General features: G+C 25.1%; 9 protein-coding genes across 9 annotated transcripts; 5 read left to right on the top strand and 4 right to left on the bottom strand.

Annotated features, from left to right (window-relative positions):
* Window positions 1–16: 16 nt before the first annotated feature.
* AAJ76_800075858 (cytidylate kinase) lies at window positions 17–670 on the top strand (the record flags this gene model as incomplete). The annotated part of the gene is made up of 1 exon (XM_024476485.1): window positions 17–670. One exon carries the CDS (start codon window positions 17–19, stop codon window positions 668–670), a length of 654 nt encoding a protein of 217 aa, XP_024331757.1.
* A 663-nt stretch (window positions 671–1,333) lies between these two features.
* On the bottom strand, window positions 1,334–1,891 carry AAJ76_800073984 (endoplasmic reticulum membrane protein; the record flags this gene model as incomplete). Its single annotated transcript, XM_024476484.1, has 1 exon — window positions 1,334–1,891. One exon carries the CDS (start codon window positions 1,889–1,891, stop codon window positions 1,334–1,336), a length of 558 nt encoding a protein of 185 aa, XP_024331756.1.
* Window positions 1,892–2,116: 225 nt separating this feature from the next.
* AAJ76_800073758 (hypothetical protein) lies at window positions 2,117–2,251 on the top strand (the record flags this gene model as incomplete). The annotated part of the gene is made up of 1 exon (XM_024476483.1): window positions 2,117–2,251. One exon carries the CDS (start codon window positions 2,117–2,119, stop codon window positions 2,249–2,251), a length of 135 nt encoding a protein of 44 aa, XP_024331755.1.
* Window positions 2,252–2,804: 553 nt separating this feature from the next.
* AAJ76_800073070 (phosphatidylinositol n-acetylglucosaminyltransferase) lies at window positions 2,805–3,593 on the top strand (the record flags this gene model as incomplete). The annotated part of the gene is made up of 1 exon (XM_024476482.1): window positions 2,805–3,593. The coding sequence occupies one exon, from the start codon at window positions 2,805–2,807 to the stop codon at window positions 3,591–3,593; it is 789 nt and encodes a 262-aa protein (XP_024331754.1).
* Window positions 3,594–3,791: 198 nt separating this feature from the next.
* AAJ76_800071148 (adenine nucleotide alpha hydrolase) lies at window positions 3,792–4,727 on the bottom strand (the record flags this gene model as incomplete). The annotated part of the gene is made up of 1 exon (XM_024476480.1): window positions 3,792–4,727. One exon carries the CDS (start codon window positions 4,725–4,727, stop codon window positions 3,792–3,794), a length of 936 nt encoding a protein of 311 aa, XP_024331753.1.
* Window positions 4,728–5,724: 997 nt separating this feature from the next.
* On the bottom strand, window positions 5,725–6,702 carry AAJ76_800069173 (wd40 domain-containing protein; the record flags this gene model as incomplete). Its single annotated transcript, XM_024476479.1, has 1 exon — window positions 5,725–6,702. One exon carries the CDS (start codon window positions 6,700–6,702, stop codon window positions 5,725–5,727), a length of 978 nt encoding a protein of 325 aa, XP_024331752.1.
* Window positions 6,703–6,736: 34 nt separating this feature from the next.
* AAJ76_800069138 (hypothetical protein) lies at window positions 6,737–8,401 on the top strand (the record flags this gene model as incomplete). Its single annotated transcript, XM_024476478.1, has 1 exon — window positions 6,737–8,401. One exon carries the CDS (start codon window positions 6,737–6,739, stop codon window positions 8,399–8,401), a length of 1,665 nt encoding a protein of 554 aa, XP_024331751.1.
* A 263-nt stretch (window positions 8,402–8,664) lies between these two features.
* On the top strand, window positions 8,665–10,209 carry AAJ76_800067210 (lysyl-trna synthetase; the record flags this gene model as incomplete). The annotated part of the gene is made up of 1 exon (XM_024476477.1): window positions 8,665–10,209. The coding sequence occupies one exon, from the start codon at window positions 8,665–8,667 to the stop codon at window positions 10,207–10,209; it is 1,545 nt and encodes a 514-aa protein (XP_024331750.1).
* A 536-nt stretch (window positions 10,210–10,745) lies between these two features.
* On the bottom strand, window positions 10,746–12,497 carry AAJ76_800063378 (xaa-pro aminopeptidase; the record flags this gene model as incomplete). Its single annotated transcript, XM_024476476.1, has 1 exon — window positions 10,746–12,497. One exon carries the CDS (start codon window positions 12,495–12,497, stop codon window positions 10,746–10,748), a length of 1,752 nt encoding a protein of 583 aa, XP_024331749.1.
* Between the last annotated feature and the right edge of the window lie 64 nt (window positions 12,498–12,561).

Genomic DNA, 12,561 nt, shown 5'->3' with positions numbered 1-12,561 from the left:
TTTTACCCTCTCAAAAATGGTTTTTAAAATCGCCATCGATGGGCCTGCAGGAAGTGGTAAAAGTACTACTGCCTGCTTACTAAGAAAGAGGCTTGGTTACAAAACAATAAATTCCGGTAGCATTTATAGAGCGGTAGCGTACGTTCTTGACAGTACATTTAAAAATGCAGATCTAGAATCTAAAAATATTAGAGATTTTGTAAATCTTTTAGATTTTGATATGTTTAAAGATGAAATACTTTATAATAACCATAACATCTCGAATTACTTAAGATCCAAGAGAATTGACGAATATGTTTCTCTGGTTGCTAAGAAATTGTACATTCGTAAAAAAGTGGGAAACTTACAGAATAAGTTTATTAAATGTTCCGATACAGGAATTATTATTGAAGGAAGGGATATAGGGACTAATGTACTACCAGATGCTACTTTAAAAATATATTTGGATGCATCTCCCAAAGTGCGGGCAAAAAGACGCTTTTTAGAAAGGCCTGATATATCTTATGAAGATACTTTAGCGGGAATAATTGAACGAGATTACAGTGATAAAACTAGAGAACATGGTGCTTTAGTTGTCGCAGAGGGGGCTATTATTATTAATACTGATGATATGAGCACAGAAGAAGTGGTTGATAAAATTTTTGACTTATTTCAAAATAAAATTAATTAAATATTTTGAGTATAATTTAATTTATTTAAATATTCGCTGTTGAGTCATTTTTGGGTTTTAAAAATATATTAAAAATGATTTTAATAAGTAATTTAACATTTCTTTGTGTTACTAAAAGCAAGTCATGATGTGATAGTGGTTTGTTAGACAATAAGAACTATTTTTATAAAGCACATTTATTTAATTGAAATTTTTAATAGAAGCATGGCATCATAATATAGTTTTTGTCCTTAAATACTCTTCTATGACACTTTTAAGCATAATTGTGTTTTAGTTTGAGAAATGTTACTCGTATTACAATTTTTTAAAAAGGATGGTTTTAACAAAATAAATTAATTGAGTATAATTTCTTCTTATTAAAGTCTAATAGCCTGTAAGGATGATGTTGAGTATTCTAGTTCATCTTAGTAACCAGGGTATTCGACCAATAGATAATACTTTTAGTATGTGTAATATCACACATTTTTGCATTTCATAATTAATAAAAATTTTGACTTTACTTTTTTAATAAAACTAAGAAAAAAAGATAAAAACGAAATATACATTGTTTATATTATGTAGTTAATTGCTTGACTTAAACCTTCAAATAAGAGGTATTTTACACTGAAAATTATAAAAAAAATATTTAAATACATTTCTGTTTAAATAAAAGCGAATAATTATTTAATTACCAACATGTTTCTTCTCAAACATTTTCAAAGTATTTTTATGTAAATAATAGAGAATTCCTATACTTGTAAATATTTCAAAAAGAACAAATCTGAACACCCATGTTTTAGATTTGGTAACTAAATTAAAATGGTTTTCATATTTTTCTATCTGTCTCCTCTGAGACAAAATATTGTTTTCTAACACAGAAAGAAGCTCAGCAACAGCATCTTCATCTTTAATTGGTCCTAAAGCCCCTTGTACCTCTTTATTGACATCAGGACATCTGTAACCAAATTTGATTTTTTCCGGATTTTTATTTTTAATCTCAATGGTAAGAAATCCTGTACTTGAAAGTCTAGTAAAAATAACACCATTTGTTTTAGTATATTTACCAATTGTTCTTTTTAAATCATCAAATAATGTAACTTCTACACTTTTGGCACCAAACGTATTATATATAAACTTGTACATAGTGTTATTTTTAACTCTATCTTTCATAGTAAGAGTTTCAAGAGGTTCTAATTCAACATATCTACAAAAAAAGCATATTGAATAAAACAGAATGTTCATTTAAAGGGGTTTTAAAAAATTAAGAAATAAGAAAAAGTTATAAAAAAACAAAAAATGCTCCCGGCGGGGGTCGAACCCGCGACCTTGGCATGTCTCAGCCAATCTACACAGCTTTTCAGCATATAAGTACCACGCTCTTACCACTGAGCTACGGGAGCTAACCATTTTTAAAATAAAATTCTAGGTTTTCTGCTTAAAGTTAAAATGTTTTTTTATTATCCCATAATGCTTACAAACAAAGAAATTGAAGATATTCAAAAAGAACTAGAGAGTTATAATAGCATTATTTTGGAGTACAAAAATAATTTAGTAAAATCCTTAAATTTACTAAAAAGATTTAAAGATAAATTTAAGAAATAGATTTTCTAGTTGTTATAATGTTTAATCTAATAAATTATTTTGATAAAATGTGTCCAATTAATATTTTATGTATTTTAGATATTTCTATCACCAATATTTAAAATTGATGTATAAATTATTGCCATTATTCTTAAATTTACACAAAATGTTTTTCAGTAAAATGATAATTTATTTTTATTAAATATTTTATTAAATTGCGAATAAATAAAATCTTTAATTAAATCTTTAAATGTTTGTAAATATGTATCAAATATTGCAATTAACACAGTTGAAATTAATTTAAGATAAGTTTATTATATATCTCGTAAATTCTAAAAAAATAAAATTCAGAAACAACACATTTACAAATAATAGTAACTTTGTTAAATTATCAAAATTTAGAACTTATGATATTTTGCTTTTCTACACGATAATATGTCAAACACAAAAAAAAACAAAAATTTAATTTAAAAATTTATAAACAAATAACAAAACATTTTTTAAAATTTTGCAATTTTGTTAAATGATTTTAATTAAATTATACGTATAAAAATTAATATCCCTATTAATTGTAATGAATTTTTTTGCAAAAAAATGTTATGGTTTTATTTTAAAAACATTTACATACAAGAAATACAATATAGATACATTTTACAGCCCCACCACAAGAGCTATTCATACGCTTTCTCTTTCATTTCTCCATTTTATAATATTTTATTTTATTAAACAAGGCGATAAGACGAATTTCTTTTCTAATATAGAAGTAGCAATAATATACATTACATCACTAAACATGTGTAATCCTTTAATAAAATACAAGAAATATTGTAATATATCAAAAGTTATCTTTTTAATCTGTTTTTTATTAGGTCCTATATTGCATACCTTAACAAAAGAAATATGTACAGATACGATTTTTTTCTGGCATTCTATTTGTCAAATATTTTACGTAGGAAATTCTGTTGTATTTTTTATTTATAATAAAAAACCTATAAGACGGCTTTATAAGGAAGACGAAGTATTACAACTCGAAGAAAGTATTAATATTCCTAATCCATATCGCCCCAGCATGGTGTGTGGGAATGTGGCTGTTACAATTGGTATGATTTTATTATCATCTAGATTTCATAATATTTCGTCAGTGTTTTGTTTTTTTTGTATTTCTTTAATTTATTTTACGACATTACCAAATTATCACGAAAAAATTAAATTGCATAAAAATTTAGTTCTGTCAATGTTATGGATTGGTATGGTAAGCACACTATTATATTTTTTTGAAAAATCTCTATTTTTTACTTTAAAAATACTAGTAATGTATATGTATGGAGTCACATATCTTGTTAAATGTGTCTTAAAACAGTAGCATATCACTGTATTAACCTTGAAAATAAATAAAAAAAGTATTTTGTTATTATTTTAATACATCGTAAAATGTAGAATTTTATAAATTTTATTTTGTTAATTTCATTATTTTTTTTAGTTATAAATAGACTAATTCTTATTTAAAAATATGAGAATACATATATTTAACAATATATGTATTCTTACATTCCCTTATACTTTATTTTTTTAATTGTGCAACAAAAGAACATCCCTTGCAAATCTGGTTTTGGCTCGAAGTTGGATGCGAACATTGAACACAAGGAAATGCCTTAGAACTAGTATTGTTTGTTTTTATCAGCTGATCACCACTTTTAATAATATTATAAATAGCAGTAGAATCTATTTTTTCTAATTCTTTTATAAAATTTCTAACGTAACCCCGAGAAGCTTCAGGCGCGTATGTACATTCAGTAGAAAAATATTTGAGTTTTTTATGAAATGCGTAAAGAACTATTTCTTTTTGATAAGTATTTTTAAAAGGTTTTGTCCTTGGTAGTGAAATAACAAATCCATCATCGGTAATATGTTTATTTGTTACAGGGTTTGTGCATCCATACAATCTGTTAATATCTCCCCTTATTAAATTTAGTAAAACTGTTTCTGCCATGTCATCAGCATTATGTCCGGTAACAATATAATCTACCGAACATTTTCTAGCGGCCTCTTCTAAAGCCTGTCTTCTAAAAACACCACAATATGTGCAATTATTCCTTTTTCCGACTTTTTGGACAACTGAATCCATATTAACACCAAATAAATCATCAAAAGACAATACTTGTAATTTAAGGTTAAGATCTTTGCTATTTTCGTGTACTGTATCAATAGAATAATCTCTATATCCTTTTATACCCTCATCAATACACAATAGAACTAGTTTAAGTTCATAATTATATTTCTTATTAAGCTTGTCCAGTACATAAGCCAAAACTGTACTGTCTTTTCCTCCGCTAATTCCAATACCAACAGTACTACCTTTAGCAAACATAGATGATTCAGTTATTGTGTTGTGGATATCGTTTTCAAATAACATGTAAAAACACTCTTTGCAAACTTTAGTTCGATCTTTAGATCTAAGGATAATTGCTTTGTGTATTTTACATATTTCACAAGACATAGAGGGTACAAATGTTTAAAAGAAAGTATTAATAAGCTGTTAAATTTTTATTGACACTAGAATAGCAAGTACAGTGAATTGTAAAATAAATGAAAAAAAATTTATACAGTAGATCTATTTAAGTAAAGCAGTTGTTGGTTTAATATTAAAATTTTAAATGTTAATTATCACTCAATGAAAAATATTAGTTTATCGTAATGTAAATGATTTTGAGATGTACTAAAAAGTTCATGTATCAAAGTAAAGTATATAGAAAGATGTTTATTACACAGTATAAAAGTTTTAAACATTTATTAAGTAACACAACTCTATTCTTGTGTTATGGTTGTGTAAATTTTTTGTAAATATGAAAAAAGTATTAAATAGTAATTTTTAAAGAATAATTAAACAACTTTCATTAAAAGTGATGATTTAAGTTCTTATATAGACGATTAAACGTAGACATTTACACAGTCCATATTATTTAATATGTTTTTAGTTTTTTGTGAAAAGCCGCAAGAAATGTCTAACCCGTGTCAAAATTGATAAAGTTGCAAAGATTGAAATGCAGAAAAAACGCAAGCTAATTTTTATTGTTAAGAAGAACGGACACAAAAGAAAATGTGTTTAAAAAAATATAAAATTTATTTATTAAATTCCAAAATTTTTTTTAATTAATTGGTTATATTGAAAAAAATGCAAAATTAAAAAATTGATTTTTTGTATGGCTGCCTTTCTCTATATATCACGTCGTGGTGTTTTACCATCTTATAATTAAAGGCGTAATTGTATTGGATACTAAAAATATGTAATAATTATTCACGAGGAGGGAATGGAAAAAACTAAATTAAAATGATTACGACATATCAAATTTGCAATATCATAATTGTAAGTAAATTTATTTTGAAAATACACACAATTTTATTCAAAAATACATTTAAATTAATTTTATAATTAATTATAGACATATAAAATGCATTATTAGTACAAAAAATTATAAATACAGTGAAATTCAAAATCAAAAAACTTTATTTTTTAACTTTTTCAAATGCAATGTATCTGATTCATCACCATAAAATATTAGATTATCTTCATGTAATTTGATAGAATACAATACAGATTTAATTTTTTCAGAATTTTTTAGTTCGTAGTCTAACAAGTCTAAAATAAAAATTTCTCCACTTTTTGAACATAACGCAATTTTATTATTTAATAAATCCATTCCAGTAAGTGCACTTTCAACGTATTTATTACTAAAATAAGGGGATTTAGATGCGCGTAGATCAAAACTAAAAAAATCTCCTGTTGAATTCGATACATAAATCATATTATCACATGCTATCAGGTTTTCTATGCGATCATAACAAGAAAAATGTAAATCAGATGTAGAACTCTTAATAGTTGTTCCGTCAGTGTAAAAAATATGATTATTTGATTTACATATTTTCTCGGGCACAAGATCTAATTTATAAAAATTACAAGGTGTTTCCTTTATAATATCCCATTCAATAATACTTTTATCTTCACTTCCAGAAAATAAATTTTCTCCAAATTTTTTAACACACATAATATGATCTTCATGCCCTTTTAGTAATATTTGCGGTGCCATTGGATTAAATATACAGCTGTCGTAAACCATAACATCTTTTTCAAATGTAGCTAAAGCAATAAAATGTTTATCATTTTTATAAAAATATTCAGCATCATTTATAGAGGAATACACAAACACATCATGATGAATAACAAAATCGTCATTTTCTTTGTCGTAAACATGAAACTGAAGAAAGCTTTCTTCTTCATTGTTAGATGTAGAAAATAGAATTTGATCACTCTCACAAATAAATGTATCATTATCTTCTAGTTCTTGTATTTCTTCATTTTCAATAAATGATATTCCAATGTGAGATAAAGATTTAATTATATTCATATCTTTTTTATAAGGTTTTAATTTGTCTATCTGAATTTTGTTTGGAATAAGATTTATTGTATTAATCATTTGTGGGCTATAAAATTTTACTAGAAATAATCCCATGTGGGAAAGTCTAAAAGAAAAAATAGCAGAATGTAAGTGTAATGAAAATTTTATGTTGGATTTTATAGGAAATACTAGTCAGATTCCTTGTACTGAAGAAATATGCTTAATCAAGTGGTATAATACAAATAAAGAGTTATATAATGAGGATTTTTTAGAAAATTTGGAATTTACGAGTTTACATGAAAATATAGAAAATTCTTTACAAAAAATAGAAAATATAAAAAATCATAAACACTTTAATTCTATTATATTACACAATTTAAATATTAGAAATTATGAAAATATTACTAATGAATTAATTAAAAACGAAAATATAACGAATGTTAATTTTTATGCCTTTTCTAAAAATTATTTAAAATTTATTAAGTGCATAAATTTATCGAAGGATAATAAAAAATCTATAAATTTTACAAAAATTGATGTTTTTAAAATTGTATTTTCTGATAAATATATTGATAAAACTATACATAACTTTTTAGATAAATTACTACTTGATCCTGTGAACTATAATGAGCATGACAAGCAAAATTTTATCATCATTTTATTGTATTCATATTTATATGCCTTAAATCTTAATTTACCGATAAAAAAACAAATATATAGTAAACTGAAAAATAATATTTTTTTACTAAAAAGCGATACGAAGTTTAATATATTTTTCACTAAAGATTACAACATTGATAAATATATTATTACACAAAAAAACTTTGAAAATTTACATGAAGAATCAACATTTTTAAATTTTTTTTACCAGGATTATTTAACTAAGCACAATGTTGAAAAAGAAACTTTTTTAAATTTTTTAAATAGAATTAATAAAGTCATTCTTAACATAGAAAAAAGATACTTGCTACATTTTGTTAAAAGAGTATTTTTACTACATACTGTTTTGTATAATTCAATAGATGATTTACAAGTTTATAAAACAGTGATAGATTTTTTTAAAAAAAAAGTTTGTAAATTCGATTCAGAAAATATAAAAGAATGCATTTTAAACTTTTACATTACTTTAATTAATAAAATAGGACAAATAGAGGTTTATAATATGGTCATTGATCATATTGTTAATAATTTAGATAATTTTATGAAATTAGAGCATTTTATTTTCAAATTTAATTTTTTACAAGTTAGAACATGGGCCCAATTTTTGCTTTTTATTGAAGAAAATAGGGATTCATTTAATAATCTTACTTATGCCTTAGAACTTCTTTTTTATTCCTCTGAATATGTTTTTACAGATAGTTTTGAAAGTGTATGTAATCTTATTAATATATACTTATCTATACACAGTATTCTTAAGTTAGATCATCTATTTAAATTTATTAGGTCTTATTTTAAACATTTAAAAAAACTTTTTGAAATAATATACAGTAAATTGGTTAGCAATTTAGATCTTAATAATATTTTAGATTATTATAATCTCAATTCCGATATAATTTCTAAAGTAATTTTGACTTTACAGCGATACGCTGTGCTTTGTAATGAAGATCTAAAAAAAGATAAGAAAAAAGGATCTAGAAAATCATCTGCTGAGTTACTATTTCATTCATTTGTTAATGTTATTTATAAAATTGAGGACATTCTTGTAAATTTGTATGGTAACAAAGTTAAAGCTACAAAAAAAAGATCATTTGTAGTAAAAGAAAATAATCAAACTTAGTTTGTATACAACAAATAAACAAATTATTTTTACTATAAATTTAAAATTATTTATGTTATGCATAAATTTACTTTGAACAAAAATAAATTATTAAAAAAGGCAGAAAGAAAAAAAAAGAACAAAAACTAAAAAAATAAAAAATAAAATCAATACTAAACAAACAATTAATACTAAAAAAGAAATCACTGATAACGGTATTAATGATAAAGATTTTCCATCTTGGTTTTTTTAATAATTTTTTACAAACAGAAAAAATTTAACCCATGTCAACAAAAAATAATAGTAATGTACCAGAAATTTCAGATGAAGAATTTTATAAAAATAGATTGTTAACAGTAACAGAACAACTCAAAGACAATGTACAGGTGTATCCTCATAAATATGAAGTAAATTATAGGTTTAAAGATATTTTCACTTTTAAAGATGCATCAGAAGAAGACCTGAAGAAAGTAAAAGTTCAGTCAGCAGGGCGAATTTTAAATTTTAGAATTCATGCTAGGTATTCTTTTTTCCAAGTTATGTCAGAAGATTTTACCATACAGCTTGTTGTAGATGCACAAGTTTTAGAGAATAAAGATATAATTTCTAATATTAAAAGAGGCGATATAGTAGGATTTAGTGGTGTTTTAGGAAGGACTAAAACAAAAGAGTTTAGTGTATTTATAAAAGAGTTAAGTATTCTTACACCATGCCTTAGGACTATTCCTACTGACTATTATGGTCTTAAAGACCCAGAAATTATCTATCGTAAAAGGTATTTAGATCTTTTAATTAATAAAGAATCAAAAAATAGATTTATACAACGTACTAATATTATCAAATTTATTAGGAAGTATTTGGATGATAAAGATTTTGTTGAAGTAGAGACACCTCTTCTTAACATAATACCTACTGGTGCAGCTGCTAAGCCTTTTACTACTCACCATAATGAATTAAAAATGAATTTATTTCTTAGGATTGCCCCCGAGTTGTATCTCAAAAAGTTAGTTATTGGGGGAATGGATAGAGTTTATGAAATAGGGAAATTATTTAGAAATGAAGGTATTGATTTAACTCATAATCCCGAATTTACAGCATGCGAATTTTATATGGCATATGCTGATTATAATGATATGATGAACATGGCTGAAGAAATGCTTAATGGTATGTGCAAATATCTTCATGGATCAGAGAAAATAGTGTATGCTCCTAATAAACGAGAGAAGGAAGTTAAACCAGTGGAAATCAATTTTGCTAGACCTTTTGCTAGATTTCATATGCTTGAAGAACTTAGTAAAGTAGTTGGCATAAAATTAGACGGATTAAATATAAATAGTGACGAGACATTAGATCTACTTATTGAAACGTGTGATAAGTATGAAATTAAAGTAGAACAACCAAAGACATTAACAAGAGTATTAGATAAATTAGTAGGCCATTTTATTGAGCCTAAATGTATTAATCCTTCTTTTATTATTGGATATCCTCTTGTTACATCTCCTTTAGCTAAAAATCACAGAAGTGAAGCTGGAATGGTAGAAAGGTTTGAGTTATTTATTAATGGTAAAGAGATTTGTAATGCATACACTGAATTGAATAATCCTATTGAACAGAGAATGAGATTTAAAATGCAGGCACAAGACATAAATGATGGGGATGATGAGGCAATGATTACTGATGAAGATTTTTGTGTGGCTCTTGAATATGGACTGCCTCCTACAGGTGGGTTTGGAATGGGTATAGATCGGCTTACTATGTTTATGACTGATGCTGCTAATATCAAGGATGTGATACTTTTCCCTGCGATGAAGCCTGAAAGCGACAATTAAAAAGTTTTATTAATTTTTTTTTTGATGAATATATACTGATTAAGTAAATAAGATTTGTGTACTGCAAAATACTTTTATGTTACTAATTGTATTTATTACACAAAGATGTGTTTCTATCGAATGTAAATTTATTTTATTTTTGTAAACGTAGAAATTTATTAAATAATAATTTATGTAAACTACCTTACTAGGCTCCAAAAATTTCTTTTAATTCTATTAAATAATTTGATAGAATGTTATAAATAATCAAAAACGTCCTTTACTTATACAGTGTTTGGTATTTTATTTAGTTATTGTTTGTACAGCACGCTTAACAATGCAATATTATTAAATAAAGTTAAACTAAGTATGTTGAAGTTGTATAATTGTTCAAAAAGACAAATGAAATATTCAAATTATTTTTTGAAGCATTGAGTATTTTACAAAGGTTAAATTTTTTCTATAAACAAAGTTATATTAACAAAGTATTGTAGTAAATACTTTTTTTCTATATTTTTGTAACAACAGCATCTAAAGGCTAAAATTAATATAAAATTTTATTCAATGCACTCTGTATTTCTAAGTAAATATTCTCGTTCAGTATTGTCTTGTATAAAAGGTAAAATCTTTTCTCTTACAACTGTGTTATGACGATTAATATTTGTTATTTCTTCCTGTGTCAATAGTGACATATCTATCATATTTAGCTGGTAAGGAACATATGTTATATCTACTAATTTTAGAAAGTCTCCATAATTCTTTTGAGATACAACCAAATTTTCTAATCTAATACCAAATTCATCTTCTTGATAAAATCCGGGCTCAATAGAAAAGATTTGATTTTCTAAAATTATAGACCTTAAATTCTGGCTTAGTGTAGGTGGGTTTTCGTGAACACATAAAAAGTGTCCTACACCATGTCCTGATGCATGTCCATAATTTTCATTGTTGTTCCATAAATCTAATCTTGTAAGTGCATCAATAATACATCCATTAATTTTTTTAGGATAAGTTTGGTTTATGGCCCTTAACTGTCCTTTTAATATTTTAGTGTAATATTTAGATATTTTATTACAAGGATTACCTATAAAAAGTGTTCTTGATGTATCAGTAGTACCAAACATATAATTACTACCAACATCTAAAAGAACAATCTCGTCTTTTTTTATTATTCTATCACCAGCACTGTAATGAATTATGGCACTATTGGGACCAGATCCTACAATAGACTCAAAACTAGGAAATTTATAACCTATAAATTTAGATCTAAACTCTTCTAATTTTAATGCAATATCTTTTTCAGTTAATGTACCATACACTGTATTTATCCATGTAAATAGTTTTGTCAGTGCTATACCTTCAAGAATATAAGCTAAGTTAAATCCTTCAAGTTCTTCTTTACTTTTTTGTGTTTGTAAATTTCTTATTTGATCAGTGTATTTGTGATTTGTTAATATTGAATCTATATATGCATTGCATGAATTTGATACAACAAATTTGTTTGTTTTATTCAACAAATAATCTTCAAAATGGTTATATTTTTTAATTTCTATATTTTTTAAAGAAAGTTCTGCCTCACAAAATATTTTAGCTTCTTTTTTTGTAATACAAGCATATCCATAAAACAAGGGATTATATTTTATATCACTTCCTCTTAAGTTAAATAACCAACAGATAGTATCCATTTCTGTTATAATTAGTTCTTCATCATCATTTATAAACTTCCTTACTTCTTCTAGTTTCTCTGTGTATGTTTTTCCACAAATTAATGCATCATCAGGTAAATCAAACATCATAAATTTTTTATAATCACCTTTGTACTGTAAATATTCAAAATTCTTCCTATAAAAAAATTTAAGTGTATAATTCTCTATAGAGTAAATTTTATTAAAAATCCTTTTTGGTTTATTTTCAAATAATTTGTCTACAAGGTCTTCAAGTATAAAAACTATTTCTATATCATATTTTTTTAGTTTATCAGATAGTTCAGTGATATATTTTTTAGAGTAATGCCTAGGATTTAATCCTACTCTTTTTACTAAAATATTTCTATTTATGTATTCATCCAATAAATCTATGCCATATTTTTTTAATTCATAATTTTTAAGTTCATTTTTTGCTTGAATAAAATATCTTGAATCGGTAAACAATGCATTTTTTTCACAGGTTACAGCTATTCCAAAAGAGCCCGTAAATCCTGTAAGAAACTTTACCCTTTGATCTGACACACCTAAATATTCATTCAGATGCTCGTCTGCTGTTATTGTCAGATATGCACCAAGATTATGCTCTTTAAGTAATTTATCCATTTATGGGTAAAAATTTTTACAATGTTTGTTGTTTAATTAAATAATTTACACTTTTATAGTTACA

Source organism: Vairimorpha ceranae (assembly GCF_000988165.1).
Source record: "Vairimorpha ceranae strain PA08 1199 chromosome Unknown NODE_8, whole genome shotgun sequence".
Classification (NCBI taxonomy): Eukaryota; Fungi; Microsporidia; family Nosematidae; genus Vairimorpha; species Vairimorpha ceranae.
The sequence above is the reverse complement of the archived record's forward strand: the minus strand, read 5'-3'. Positions and strand labels throughout refer to the sequence as shown.